The sequence below is a fragment of the Doryrhamphus excisus genome, chromosome 16, assembly GCF_030265055.1.
Source record: "Doryrhamphus excisus isolate RoL2022-K1 chromosome 16, RoL_Dexc_1.0, whole genome shotgun sequence".
Lineage (NCBI taxonomy): Eukaryota > Metazoa > Chordata > Actinopteri > Syngnathiformes > Syngnathidae > Doryrhamphus > Doryrhamphus excisus.
The window spans coordinates 1,743,276-1,758,999 of record NC_080481.1 but is presented as its reverse complement, the minus strand read 5'-3'; the positions used below and the strand labels follow the sequence as shown (position 1 = coordinate 1,758,999).

The following is a 15,724-nucleotide window of genomic DNA, read 5'->3' as shown; positions in this document are numbered from 1 at the left end:
TTTCATACCAAACCTTTGCAGTATGGAAAATAATTCATATTTTTGATTCACAATAAATGTGTTGTGACGTTACAAATAAGTAATTCAATAGATTACACACAAATAATCAAAGTGATTTTTTCTTTTAAAGTGGACCTATTATGCTCATTTTACGACCCTTTGTATTGACTCCTATAGAGCAGCTACACACAATAACCTGTACGGAAACTTTTTTAGATTTTCCAGAATCTGCACCTATTCCAGCTGTATTTCCTTGGATTTGTGCTTCTGGACAAAACGGTCAGTTTTCATTGATTGGTCACATGCCCAAAGTGCTTCCTAACTATAAACGAACCCCACTTTCTAATTTCGTGGGTATAGGATTTGATGATAAATGAATAAAGTCTTTGGAGAGCTAATTGAAAAGTGTTTAAGAGCAACTGGCAGCTCATGATCTACTGGTTGGAGACCCCTGATTTTTTGTGTATGAACTCGGAGTCGTAGCATAGCACCGCTGGTGCGGTGGAGCTCAGAAGAAGCCGAATGTGTGGCAACCTTGCCTGCCCGAGGAAGAGTGCTCATTGTCCTACACACTTTGTCAGAGGCGCCGTTGGTTGCAAAGCGTGTCCAAAATTAATGCACCTTTCTGCACTGCTTCTGGCTCCAGCAAAAGTTTGACGGATATTTTTACGTTCATGTTCACAAAAACAGTCCCGTGTGAAATCCCGTTGACAGATGACAATATTTTTCTCTTGCTGGGAATCACCAACTACAATAACTTCTGCTTGAGCTTGTTTCGTAAACAGAGCAGCAGAGCTCGGGGGAGGAAAGAGAGCTTACGACCATGCCCATATAAGGAATGCCGCTCCTCTGTGACATCACAAAGGGGCAGTTTTACCACGCCTTTTGAAACCGAGCGTTTTGAGCCATCCCAAACTTCTTTTAAGGGCTCACTTCCAAATACGGAAACCTCATTATCTGAAACTTTGGCATCGTTTAACACGGGAATACAACATTCTAAGTACATTTATAGGTCAGAAAAGTGGAAAAAGCAGTATAGGTTCTCAAGATCATTTTGAGCAACTACTCTTTTGTCTTGTTTTTTTTAAAGGCTCTCCTCAGAGACACAAAGGTCATTACTGAAGGCTGCGGCTTTGTGGTTAAGATTGCCTTTTCAGATTGACTTGTTTTGTTTGGCACTCGCGTGTTTCCACTCTGAGTTTAATTGTATCGCAATTTAAATGTGATATAAGTAAATAAAACACGGTAAAGAGTTCATTAAGCTTCGATGATTCGCTGGTGCTCATTTAATGAAATCACAAAGTCAAGTCGGAAGATAGAATTTGCACGGTAATAATAATACAATCGCCGGCGCTGTGAGACTTCCCGTGCGGCAGATTTGCATTAATATTATTTGCATTAATGCGGAATTTAAAACAAGAACATTTATTAAAAGCAGAGTGATGGTCACACGAAGAAAGCGCACATTCAGGCCTCATTGAGTGGAAGTGGGTCATGAGATTCTCTTTAGGGATTATTAAAAAAAAACAGCTTGAAGTGATTAAAATCAGATGGAATACAGCAGCTCGGCACTTTGCAACCCAATGCTCATCCTGTGAGAGTGGCACTTGGCTCATTATCACCTTCGGCAAACCCGTCATCTAATTTCACACTCCCCGGCCTCACCGTGCACGGGAGGCTCGCGCGCACAAATTGGGTGAAGTCTCGCTCACATCCACCTGTGACTGCCGCGTTCGCACCTTCACACCATTCACACAAAAGCAAAGAGAAGCCACGCGCCCAAGCGGTTCCAATCTGACGGCTTCGGTCAAAGACACACACACGCCGATGCCCCTCTGAGCCTCAAATCTTGCCCATCAGATAAAGTGGATCCTCTGACATGGTCCAACATGCGAGCGGAAGCCAGCTGGATCGCCTCCAGATATGAGAAAAACCCTCTTTTGTGACCGAGCCCTACGAGGTTCAGTCCTTCACAAAAACAAACATCAGTATGACCGGCCAGACATACATATCCAATTTCCTTTGGCTTAGCGTTACAGCATATTAATCGCACGTTTGATCCTGCGCCGGGAAAACCTAGAGCGGGCCAAATATAAAATAAGCCCTGCGAGGGAACGCGACGGTACTGTTTACCCGCCGAGGCTGAAATAGTAAGCAGAGGAAAGAGAAGGACGCTGGGGACAAAGTGGAAAGGCCTTTAAGGCAAACAGAAGCGCTACCGTCGAGCCGTGCGCCGCAATGCCGGCATGACATTTATGTGAGGCTGCAAGTCGACAGCCTACATTAGCGGATGATGCTAATCTTAGCTTATTGGTATTCAAGATCCATTTAAGGAGGGTTTATTTTGGCAAATGGAGTCGCCGACTGGATGCATGATCTTTAAATGTAAAGTTCAGTGCTGTGAGAGCGTCTGGCTTTTGGAACATGATGTAATTTCAAGACAAAGCATCGTGGGATAACATTTGATTTGAAGGGTTCAAATAGAGAGAGAGACGGAACATTTATTCATATCCATATCCGCTCCGCTACGGGTAATCTGGAGCTGTCACAAATATGCCCTAAATGTGGATAAACTCTCCCTGTGCTGGCTTGTAATGATTGTATTTGCACCCAAAAAATATGTCACAACAACGGGTGCAATTCCACCCTCGGCCATCTCTGTGTGGAGTTTGCATGTTCTCCCCGTGCATGCGTGGGTTTTCTCCGGTTTTCTTCCCACATTCCAAAAACATGCTAGGTTAATCGGCGACTCCAAATTGTCCATAGGTATGAATGTGAGTGTGAATGGTTGTTTGTCTATATGTGCCCTGTGATTGGCTGTAGATAAGCGGTAGAAAATGAATGAATGAATGAATGAATGAATGAACAAGTTTGGTCAACAAGTTGGCTCTTTGCCTCTAAACCAGGGGTCTCAAACTCAATTTACTTGGGGGCCACTGGAGCTCGGGTCTGGGTGAGACTGGGCCGCATCAGGTTTTCCAAAAAAAAAAAAAAAATGCATTTATTAAAAACTTTGCTTTGGTTCCAATTTTCTACAATAAAAGCTCTGATAAAACATTCCACTGTTCTCAAATATCTTACTTTTTATTTTTCTACACAAAATAAAATGAAAAATAAATAAACAAATCAAGAATAAAGAAAATCAATCAATCAGTAATAAATAAATATAATAATAATAATAATAAAAACTTAAGAAACTACATATAATTGGTGGGTAGACAAATTATTTTTTTCAGATTAAAAAGAACAAAGCATTATTAGAGCCCTGTAGACATGACAAAACACGACTATAGTCACATTTATACTCTTTTTATTTACAACATATTGCGCAACTGCAGGGTCTTGAGACACATGCTAACTTGCAAACTAGAGAGCTAGCGACCTAAACGGTAGCCTTCAAGTTATTTCCTTTAAACTTAAATAGCCAAAAACTTACCACTTCCACACGGATAGGGAGGATAACTATTAACAGTTATTTAACCTTTAACATGAACATGAATCAAACGTAATAATTTTTTCTGGGTACATGATACCATACAGCATCCATATCAAACTTGCGCGGGCCGCACTAACATTAAACTTTCATATCAAGGCGGGGGCCTCAAACTAGTGTCCTGCGGGCCGCGTGTTTGAGACCTCTGCTCTAAACTGTATTGCGGTTTTACTAGCTTAAATTGAATACATGAAACTAGTTGTATACATTTAAATATGTACCCAGCAGATCGATTTTTTATTTTTTTTAATCAAAATATAAAATAAGGTATGCTGTATTGACTGGTGGCCAGCCAATCACAGGGCACATATAGACAAACAACCATTCACACTCACATTCATACCTATGGACAATTTGGAGTCGCTAATTAACCTAGCATGTTTTTGGAATCATGGGAGGAAACCGGAGCACTCACGTAACATGCAAACTCCACACAGATATGCCCGAGCGGAGAATCAAACCTGGGTCTCTTTGCTGTGTGGCCTGCATGCTAACCACTTGTTCACGGTGCAGCCGAAGAAAAGACCAAAATAAATTTATTGTATTTGGATGAAACTGAAACTTAGGAAATTGTATGTGGATGTTATAAATCTTAAAGTGAGCTATGTGTTTTCCATCCAAGATTAAATCACTACTAAGCCTACTGTTAGCCAAGTCAGACACAAAGTCACCTCACGTATTCGACCGCTGCTGCTCATTCTATATTTGTGGACCTTCCTTGTGATATGAGTTGTAGTGACTGAGAGACGGTGAGACATGGTGGTGATATTCTCATGTAGGAAGCAGTTTCACAGTACAGAGGAAAGGAGACGGCAGAGGTGTGACTCACGAGGTTTTGGGGTTTATTGCTCCAGTCCTCTCACAGTCATAAATGATGAAGCTCCCAGACACCACCGATGTACCGTTCACTTTTATTGCCACAGAAACAGCCAGATGATCTGCCAAAATAAAGCCAGAATGCAGCGTGTTTGAAACACATACCGGAGTATCAGGACACAAATTAGACAATCTCACCCAGGATTAGAGTGGTTAGAGTGGTTGATGCTTAGTTAGAGTGGTTTGACTGCAAGCCCATCAGAACAGTGAGGGGAAAGAGTCAAAAAAAGGACTTTTTTTTTAGTGTTTATTTTTTTCGCCAGTGAAAAAAAGTGTACAAAAATGTGAAAAAATGTCAAAAAAATGTAAGTATTTACAAAGAATATTTGAAACCCATGTTTGAAACCCATACTGTAGTATCAGGACACAAATTGGACAATCTCACCCAGGATTAGAGTGGTTAGAGTGGTTGATGCTTAGTTTGACTGCAAGCCCATCAGAACAGTGAGGGGGAAGAGTCAAAAAAATGACTTTTTTTTAGTGTTTTTTTTTTTTCGCCAGTGAAAAAAAGTGTACAAAAATGTGAAAAAATGTCAAAAAAATGTAAGAATTTACAAAGAATATTTGAAACCCATGTTTGAAACCCATACTGTAGTATCAGGACACAAATTAGACAATCTAACCCAGGATTAGAGTAGTTAGAGTGGTTTGACTGCAAGCCCATCAGAACAGTGAGGGGAAAGAGTAAAAAAAAAAGGACTTTTTTTGTGTGTTTATTTTTTTCGCTAGTGAAAAAAAGTGTACAAAAATCTGAAAAAATGCCAAAAAATGTAAGTATTTACAAAGAATATTTAGAGTGATGAAACAAATTTATTTTACTTTATTCACTGTGTTTCAGACTCAACTACCTTGTTGTATGTAGTATAATGATTCAATGCCGTTCCAATTTACTCTACCCTAATTAAATGTCCACCCTGAATATCTGGAAAAGGCCATCTTGGTGTTTTTTTTTTGCTAGAAAAACCCCACAAAACCACACCAACAACCGGGGACGAATGTCAATATTAGTGCAGACCTGCCAACACGTCTGAATTTGTCGTACTTAGCATACAATTTGAATACGCTTGCATGCTTCACTTCACATAAATAAATAGATATTACCAGTTTCTTGATAGCGTTTCAAATTGGGGGGTTCGGAAATATTTCTGACCCCCAGTGGGGGTAGGACAGATAATAATTAACAACCACTGCCTTACAATACAAGACTTATTTTGGCACCTAAATTACATTTAAAAGAAAACAGGACCGAATTTCACATAATTAATAAAAGTTTTGACTGTACAAACCTTGGGTGCGCCATGCTGCGCCATGGTGCGCCTGACTGCGCTGCTCATGAAAATTGCAATTTTATTATCTGAAAAAAAACATGAACTAATAATTGAATAAGTGTCTATAAGAAAAAAAAACACAACTCTCCCGTCAGTTAAAGATTGTTTTGCTCCAATATCCGTACAATCCTTAGTAAAGATTCATTTGCATGTTGCAGTGCAGTAAATAAATGTGCTATGACATGTAAATTAGCCATACTTAGCACTTTCAATCAAATACACAACGCTTTAGCACTGGATTCTGAAATAATAAGTATTTTTTGGTTCGTTCTTTTGCTTTTTATTTAGCTTTTTTTTGCTCAGTTTCTCAATCGACGTCTTCCTTCTGAGGAAGCTACGCTTCTATTTGAAGATTAGCGGTTTGCTGTCACATTAACCGTAAATACACCTGCACGCCGCCGCTGCCATCATCCCGCGAGCGTAATTATACGTTATTATATTTCCCATTCACATTCATTGGTCACGGGTCCTTAAAGGGCCATCGCCGGAACAAAAATGCATGGACAGTGAGTCAGCAACACATCGGGTGCTTTGTTTGGGAGCCACATTGTGCGGAACGGTACAGATTCAACACTCAATGTATATATGCTATTGAAATATCCTTCAGTTAAAAGCCGCACTTAAAAGTCACATTTAAAATAATTGCTAGAATAGAAACATTTTACAGATTATTTTCAATACTAATTAATAATGAATAATAGATAGATAAATAGACTCCCTTTATTGTCATTGCACAAAAACACAGTAGTGAAATTGCCAACGAAATGTCGTTGCCTGGCTCCCATATAATAACAGACACAAAAGAAGATAAGTAATAATAAATAATAATAATAATAATAATAATGTGGAGAATAAATAGATAGAATAGACACCAAACATGAACAACGTAATGTAAAGTGCAGCGTGAACAGTAAATTGCCCAAATAATTTAAATAATATAAATAAATAATAATAGTGTAAGTAAAGGTAGAGGGGCTTATTTGGCATTGAGCAGTGTGTTTAGCTTAGCACACCTTCAACAAACAGGTAGTCGTATAGTGTAACTGTATTGAGGACAGTAACAGGCTGGAAGCGCTGGAACCCACACAAACACACACGTCTTCCTCACCGGTGCCTGGGAGGATCGGCTGGTAGTTTTCCCGAGAAAGGAGCGGACAGGTCTGGATCTGAGCAGGACCATGGTCCAGGTGCAAGGTAGCATCAGTCGACAAACCCGGGCCATATTCACACTGGACCCGGGAGCCGACCAGATCGGGAACACTGCCGTTTATTAGAATACCGACATCCTGTGACGGAAAGAGAAAGTGTTATGGGTTTTAGTGCTAAGAGTTTATCAGAAGAACCAGAAGACAGTGAGCTCGATTCCTGTCTAAATGTGATGAAATATGACATAAATATTAAAAAATGGAACACCGGGAGGAAGTGCGAGACGAAATATTTTACGGTTGAACAGATATGAATAGAAGCGACCGCAAACGTGCTAACGTGTCTTAAAAATCTCTTCTATTGTTCAGTGGCATTGATCATTTCCTGCCTGCTGCTTCCTGTTTGGTGGAGGAAGGAGCGTGTGGGGGGGGGGGGGCAACCTTGAGCAGGACTTCCTCTAGATCCAAAAGGCTTACTTCGTGTCAGACTCCTGGTAGTATAGTCAAGACCGCCTCAACTGACCCACATAGCGAGCTAATCCACATGTAATGAACCAATTAACGATCCGTCAACTTTGGGGCTCGTCTAATTATGGGCTGTAATTAAAGGCCACCGGTCCAAAGTCTCACTGCACTAATTGTCACATTGTTATTATGCTGCAGGTACACTGCTGCATTAGGAATCAGACACAACTGGCGCACATCCACGCCGCCTTTATCGATATGCCGCGTTGCATTAAAGTCAAACGTTTGCATTTCTTCACATCTTCTTCTTCTTCTTCTACTTCTTCTTCTAGTCTGCACAACAAATGAAGGAGCGTATGAAGGATATGTCCCAGAACGTGGAAAGCAATATCACAGATACCAAGTGTTACCGTTAACAAGTGTGTCAATGTTACAGTACTAAAAATACCTAATAAAAACACGTGCTCGGCTGCACGGCGGTCGTGTGGTTAGCGCTCAGACCACACAGAGTTCAATCCCACCCTCGGCCATCTCTGTGTGGAGTTTGCATGTTCTCCCTGTGCATGCGTGGGTTTTCTCCGGGTTCCTCCCACATTCCAAAAACATGCTAGGTTAATTAGCGACTCCAAATTGTCCATAGGTATGAACATGCTAGGTTAATTCATTCATTCATTCATTTTCTACCGCTTATCCTCACGAGGGTCGCGGGGGGGTGCTGGAGCCTATCCCAGCTGTCTTCTGGCGTAAGGCGGGGTACACCCTAGACTGGTCGCCAGCCAATCACAGGGCACATATAGACAAACAACCATTCACACTCACATTCATACCTATGGACAATTTGGAGTCGCCAATTAACCTAGCATGAATTAACCTAGCATGTTTTTGGAATGTGGGAGGAAACCGGAGTACCCGGAGAAAACCCACGCATGCACGGGGAGAACATGCAAACTCCACACAGAGATGGCCGAGGGTGGAATTGAACCCTGGTCTCCTAGCTGTGAGGTCTGTGCGCTAACCCCTAGACCACCGTGCCGCCCTGCTAGGTTAATTAGCGACTCCAAATTGTCCATAGGTATGAATGTGAGTGTGAATGGTTGTTTGTCTATATGTGCCCTGTGATTGGCTGGCCACCAGTGTAGGCGGGTGTACCCCGCCTCTCGCCTGAAGACAGCTGGGATAGGCTCCAGCACCCCCCGCGACCCTCGTGAGGATAAGCGGCAGAAAATGAATGAATGAATGAAAAACACGTGCTCGTCACTTCCTGTCCGCCCGTCACTCCATTCCCCTAGGTAACACATTTTTATCCTGGCATACAGGAAGTTCTTATAAACAATTTAAACGTATTTGCCTGCATATTTTTGTGTCCATCCAAAATTAGCCTCTCGTCATCCATTGTTGAATATGTCATGTGATCACCTGTCGCCGGAAGTTTCAACCTCAAGCTATATGACTCACAATATTCCCTGGGGCGTCCGAAAAAAAAAAAAAAAAAGATAGACCCCAAAACGGATTTTTCCGTTGTGCCGTACGGCCACCGTAGATTGTGTGAACCCACAACAGGGATTTCAATCTTATGAAATGATTCCGGCAGCCACATCGGAGCCGCAATACGCTCAGCGTGACATGATTATGAATATAGACTATAAGTATTTGACTTCAGCAAAGTCAGGTGTTAGACTGTGAAGGTGTCCCCCACAGCGTCAGAAATAGGCCGTTCCCATTACAATCATAACTTGATCAGCAATAATAGTCATACATCTATTTGTGGGATATGAAGTCCACGACGTGTACCTTGATGTCTGCAGAAATGCTGATCTCAGAGGGTGTTAGTGTCATGGAGGGACACTGCTGGGGGCCTTCGCCCATCGTGATCCAGGAGCGTGCCAACAGCCCGTGGGAACACTCCTTCTGGATGGTACACCTGGATAAAACGAGGAAAATGATCCGTTCATATACGGGGTTCAGTCTAAATCAGTGGGTCTCAAACACCAAATGTGGCCCGCAGGACACTAGTTTGAGGCCCCCGCCTTGATATGAAAGTTTAGCGGTATATGAAAGCGGTTTCCTCCCACATTCCAAAAACATGCTAGGTTAATTAGCGACTCCAAATTGTCCATAGGTATGAATGTGAGTGTGAATGGTTGTTTGTCTATATGTGCCCTGTGATTGGCTGGCCACCAGTCAATACAGCATACCTTATTTTATATTTTGATTAAAAAAAATAAAAAATCGATCTGCTGGGTACATATTTAAATGTATACAACTAGTTTCATGTATTCAATTTAAGCTAGTAAAACCGCAATACAGTTTAGAGCAGAGGTTTCAAACACGCGGCCCGCGGGCCAAATGTGGCCCGCAGGACACTAGTTTGAGGACCCCGCCTTGGTATGAAAGTTTAATGTTAGTGCGGCCCGCGCAAGTTTGATATGGATGCTGTATGGTATCATGTACCCAGAAAAAATTATTACGTTTGATTCATGTTCATGTTAAAGGTTAAATAACTGTTAATAGTTATCCTCCCTATCTGTGTGGAAGTGGTAAGTTTTTGGCTATTTAAGTTTAAAGGAAATAACTTGAAGGCTACCATTTAGGTCGCTAGCTCTCTAGTTTGCGAGTTAGCATGTGTCTCAAGACCCTGCAGTTGCGCAATATGTTGTAAATAAAAAGAGTATAAATGTGACTATAGTCGTGTTTTGTCATGTCTACAGGGCTCTAATAATGCTTTGTTCATTTTAATCTGAAAAAAATCATTTGTCTACCCACCAACTATATGTGCTTTCTTAAGTTTTTATTATTTGCCGTTTTATTATTATTATTATATTTATTTATTTATTACTGATTGATTGATTTTCTTTATTCTTGATTTGTTTATTTATTTTTCATCTTATTTTGTGTAGAAAAATAAAAAGTAAGATATTTGAGAACAGTGGAATGTTTTATCAGAGCTTTTCTTGTAGAAAATCAGAACCAAAGCAAAGTTTATTCATTTTTCTGTTTTTAATAAATGCGTTTTTTAACCTGATGCGGCCCAGTCTCACCCAGACCCTAGCTCCAGTGGCCCCCAAGTAAATTGAGTTTGAGACCCCTGGTCTAAATAATATCCCCGGATCAGATGACGGAACAAGAGTTTTTTTGAAAATGAAAATTATATGACCAAAGGCGCATTTTCTCGCTGGCTTGGCACTGTTGCGTAACTGGTGTCATCAGCACGTCCTATCTCAAAGCTTCATCATCATCATCACCACCATATGTCAGCAGCTTGTAATTGAGATGGAGTCAGCTATCAAACTTCACAAATTCAAACTGATTTTTTTTTTTTTTAGTGCTCTGCCTGTTGCCGACTCCAAATTGTCAATTGCCAATGTTATAGTACTAAAAATACCTAATAAAAACACATGTGCTTGGTTGCACGGCGGTCGTGTGGTTAGCGCACAGACCTCACAGCTAGGAGACCTAGAGTTCAATCCCACCCTCGGCCATGTCTGTGTGGAGTTTGCATGTTCTCCCCGTGCATGCGTGGGTGTTTTCCGGGTACTCCGGTTTCCTCCCACATTCCAAAAACATTCTAGGTTAATTCATTCATTCATTCATTTTCTACCGCTTATCCTCACGAGGGTCGCGGGGGAGGTGCTGGAGCCTATCCCAGCTGTCTTCGGGCGTAAGGCGGGGTACACCCTAGACTGGTCGCCAGCCAATCACAGGGCACATATAGACAAACAACCATTCACACTCACATTCATACCTATGGACAATTTGGAGTCGCCAATTAACCTAGCATGAATTAACCTAGCATGTTTTTGGAATGTGGGAGGAAACTGGAGTACCCGGAGAAAACCCACGCATGCATGGGGAGAACATGCAAACTCCACACAGAGATGCCCGAGGGTGGAATTGAACCCTGGTCTCCTAGCTGTGAGGTCTGTGCGCTAACCCCTAGACCACCGTGCCGCCCTGCTAGGTTAATTGGCCACTCCAAATTGTCCATAGGTATGAATGTGAGTGTGAATGGTTGTTTGTCTATATGTGCCCTGTGATTGGCTGGCTCGCCAGCTGGGATAGGCTCCAGCATGCATGCGACCCTGGTGAGGATAAGGGGTAGAAAATGAATGAATGAATGTCTGTCTTAAATTTATAAGGCGCTCCTTACCTGACAGCTTGTGTGGTGCACCACAACAGCCTTGACACCAGGTCACATGTATCGCTATGGTAACCCATCCCAGGGGCGCTTCCATCATAGACTGCTTGATAGCATTGAAGCACTAGACAACTACACACTTTTAAAGCATATGTGGGCATCTATGGTTGTGTGTGTGTGTGTGTGTGTGTGTGTGTGTGTGTGTGTGTGAGCATTAATGAATCCCTTGGACAGAAGAGACGAGACATTCACTAAGCAAGACAGGCCAATACTTTGACTTGTGCTTCACTAATGAACTTCAGCGGCTGCTGGCATCAAACTCAGTTCATCTGCAGAGCACACGACTGCAGGACAAAGTGACCTCAGACGGAGGAGACCAAAGAGGCCCCCATTTAAGCCGCATCCTAACACACCACATAATGAGAGTGGCACATCCCACTTTTCCCCCCCTTCCCTCCCTCCTCACTTTCATAGTTGTTTTAAAGTGTGTGTGAAGAAAATGAATGTCAAGATTCTTGGTCCCATTGGGACTAAGGGGGCTGAGAATGGCCATGAGGTCAGCGTCTGTGCTAAAAATAGAACTAAGTGGCTCTGAAAGCCACAAAAAAAAAAATCCCCATGAATATTCTCATCACTTCTGAGTGCAGTTTTCGCAAACAATCCCCCTCCAACAGTCAATTACAATGTAACCTTGTTCAACTGCAGCCGCCTCATGACTGCTTCCATCATCATCGTCATTCAGTATGTGGAATCAAACTATGGAATGGATTGAGTAAGGAAATCAAACAATGCACAACGATGAGCCAATTCAAGAAACAATACAAGCAGTTGATGTTTGCTAAATACAAGGATGAAGAGTCTTGAACCAGTCATGATGTGCTATATATATCACTATATTGACACGCACTATGGTACCCATTATGGCATTGGATGCTCATATCAACTCATACTTCGATATGTGACAAAAATAAAATATTTTTTTTATTATAAACAACCAAAAATTTTTTTTTAAACTAACTATATTAAGAAAGCAGGAAGTGAACAAATGTAACAGTTACTGATTGTAAAAGTACCAGATGGAGGGGTAGGATTTAACCTAGCATGTTTTTGGAATGTGGGAGGAAACCGGAGTACCCGGAGAAAACCCACGCATGCACGGGGAGAACATGCAAACTCCACACAGAGATGGCCGAGGGTGGAATTGAACCCTGTTCTCCTAGCTGTGAGGTCTGCGCACTAACCACTAGACTGCCGTGCCGCCCAGGACAAAAAATAAAAAAAAAAAATTAAAAAAATAAAAAAAAAAACAAAAAAATAACCTTAAACTGTATTATGGAAAGCAGGAAGTGAACAAATGTAACAGTTAGTGATTGTAAAAGTACCAGATGGAGGGGTAGGATTTAATAAGCTTTGCTTCTTCCTACTCCTTTTGGACATGTGGAACTGGGAATTGATTATGTGATGCATTCAATTGTAATCTGATGCATGTTCAAATGAAATAAAACCATTACCATTACCATTACCATTACCATTACCATTACCATTACCATTACCATTACCATATCATCATCTATTTCCTTACCTTGGGTTGAGTATTTCCCCCATTTCAAGTTGTATCAGAGTTTAAAAGTATGTTTCAACAGCAGGTCTGATTTTTATTAAGAGACCGCACACATTTTGAGATTGATCTTCTTTTTATGTTGAAATCCGGGAGGAAAAACAACTTCCACTGGAGGGTGAAGGGCAAACATTGCCTCCCCTGTTTTCATTTGAGAACACGTGACGAAGTAAACAGTCTGCTTTATCGCAAAGAATGCACGACTGAACAAAACATTCAGCGACAGCAGGCAGAACGTGCACAAATATGGAGACTTGTGAACCTGCAACATGATTAGAATTTCTTCAAGGTTCAGTTCCGAAATAGAGAATCAAAATATGAGGAGCAGCAGGCAGACACAAACATTGTGATGTTTGCATTTCAAACATTCATTCATTCATTCATTCATTCATTCATTCATTCATTTTCGACCGCTTATCCTCACCAGGGTCGCGGTGGTGCTGGAGCCTATATATGCTGGAGCTGGAGCACATATAGACAAACAACCATTCACACTCACATGTCCATTAAACCGTGGGTACTTTGTCAATGTAAGGAATGTATAGATACTGTCCTCTTTGGGGGGGGGGGGGGAATGACATTAAACAGCTAACCGCTAAGCCCATTTAAACTATGTTGCTAACCAAAACAGCAGCACCTACCACATGCACTTAAAGTGTTTTCTAACTTTTTTGTTTTTCTTCTCTTTCATTGCCTTGTCGCATTCGACTGAAACAAATAGTTTTTCAGACATCTATGACATATTTTAGCTTTGGTTATATTTTCATTTGACATTATTCATACATGCAGATGTATATGGAATTGTGTCCTGTCATTAATCTTTTTCATCATTTATGTTTTTATTCATAAAATACAGTAAAAATGAACACATATCACCCATAGTTGAAAGTTGTGATTATTTGGAGTCGCTAATTAACCTAGCATGTTTTTGGAATGTGGGAGGAAACCGGAGTACCCGGAGAAAACCCACGCATGCACGGGGAGAACATGCAAACTCCTAACAGAGATGGCCAATGGTGGAATCGAACCTCGGTCTCCAAACTGTGTGGCCTTCGCGCTAACCACTCCAACGCCGTGCAGCCACATTTCAAATATTCATTCATTTTCTACCGCTTTTCCTCACCAGGGTCGCGGGGGTTGCTGGAGCCTATCCCAGCTGTCTTTTGAACGAGAGGCGGGGTACACCCTGGACTGGTGGCCAGCCAATCACAGGGCACATATAGACAAACAACCATTCACACTCACATTCATACCTATGGACAATTTGGAGTCGCTAATTAACCTAGCATGTTTTTGGAATGTGGGAGGAAACCGGAGTACCCGGAGAAAAACCCACGCATGCACGGGGAGAACATGCAAACTCCACACAGAAATGGTTGAGGCTGGAATCGAACCTCGGTCTCCAAACTGCGTGGCCTGCGCGCTAACCACTCCGACATCGCGCAGCCGCATTTCATACAGCGTCTTAAAATAAACAGAGTTAACATATGGAGCTAAAATATGACCTGACAAAACTGGCGTGTGTGTCGGACAAGGTGGGAAGTGACTGAGACTGCTAAACAGCACGAGAACATATGAGCTCCTACACACACACACACACACACACACACACACACACACACACACATGCGGAGCCAGGGATAAGGATGATAATTTATGAATAGCAAAGACTGCACATCACGCATGATTTGATTCAAATGTATTTAAGTGCTTTCTTGTGACACACGGCAGATTAAAAGCGCTACAGCATGAAACGTGATCAAGGACTGAGCTTTATCTTTGGCAAGGGGGGGGGGGGGGGGTGGGGGTGGGGGGGGGGGGGTACTAGCTCCCTTCCCAGACAACAATACCAACCCCGGCAAACAGACAGACGTGTTCTTGTGCTCGCACTGCGTGGCGACATGCTGCGAGACGTCAGAGTTATGCATAACATCTAATAGACCTCCACAGAGACAGTGGCAGCTTCCAATAGTTGGGGGGGGGGGCAGGGGGGGTTGTTGCTCAATTCAATGCCCCTCGGTGTTTGTGGAAAAAAGACAGTAAGGTGACTGAGTAGGGGTGTAAGAAAATATCGTTTCGGTGATACAGTAAACCTCGGATATATCGGATTCAATTGTTCCCGCTGGTTTTGTCCGATATAAGCGAAATCCGTTATATGCGTATACCGGAAAATGTCCGTTTTACGCATATATCGGATTTATATCCGGTATATGCGTAAATGGGATTTAATCCGTTATAAAAAGGCACTTCCTTGACTATGTTTCCAATGTACCTGGACGCGCAGGCAACGCTGCAAACGCTGCAAATGACGTCGTATAGCGGCCTGTCACGATTCGGCGAATCGGAGCGCCACGATGCGGCCATCCGATATATGCCAGGGAAATTTAATGGAAATGCATTGGAACGGGACTGGAGATTTTGTCCGAAATAGGCGAAATCCGTTATAAAAAATCCGATATATGCAATGAATTTTTATTGGAAATGCATTACAGAAAAATCGGTTCTTTTTTATCTGTCCGTTGTGAGCGAATTTCCGATATATCCGAGTCCGATATATCCGAGGTTTACTGTATATCGCAATACTTCGTTCCACGATACTTTATCGATATTAAAAAGTATGGTATGGATATTTTTAGGCATTTATCATAGACTGTATATATGTAT

At 42.0% G+C, this 15,724-nt stretch overlaps 1 protein-coding gene across 1 annotated transcript in view; it reads right to left on the bottom strand.

Moving 5' to 3' along the window:
• plxnd1 (plexin D1) overlaps positions 1-15,724 on the bottom strand; it is a 101,533-nt gene that overhangs the window by 67,475 nt on the left and 18,334 nt on the right. The window contains exons 5-7 of the mRNA XM_058052627.1: positions 9,099-9,228; positions 6,806-6,983; positions 4,323-4,431 (exon numbers count right to left, since the gene is read on the bottom strand). Of these exons, the coding sequence (XP_057908610.1) occupies positions 4,323-4,431; positions 6,806-6,983; positions 9,099-9,228 (417 nt within the window). The remainder of the gene's footprint in view (positions 1-4,322; positions 4,432-6,805; positions 6,984-9,098; positions 9,229-15,724) is intronic.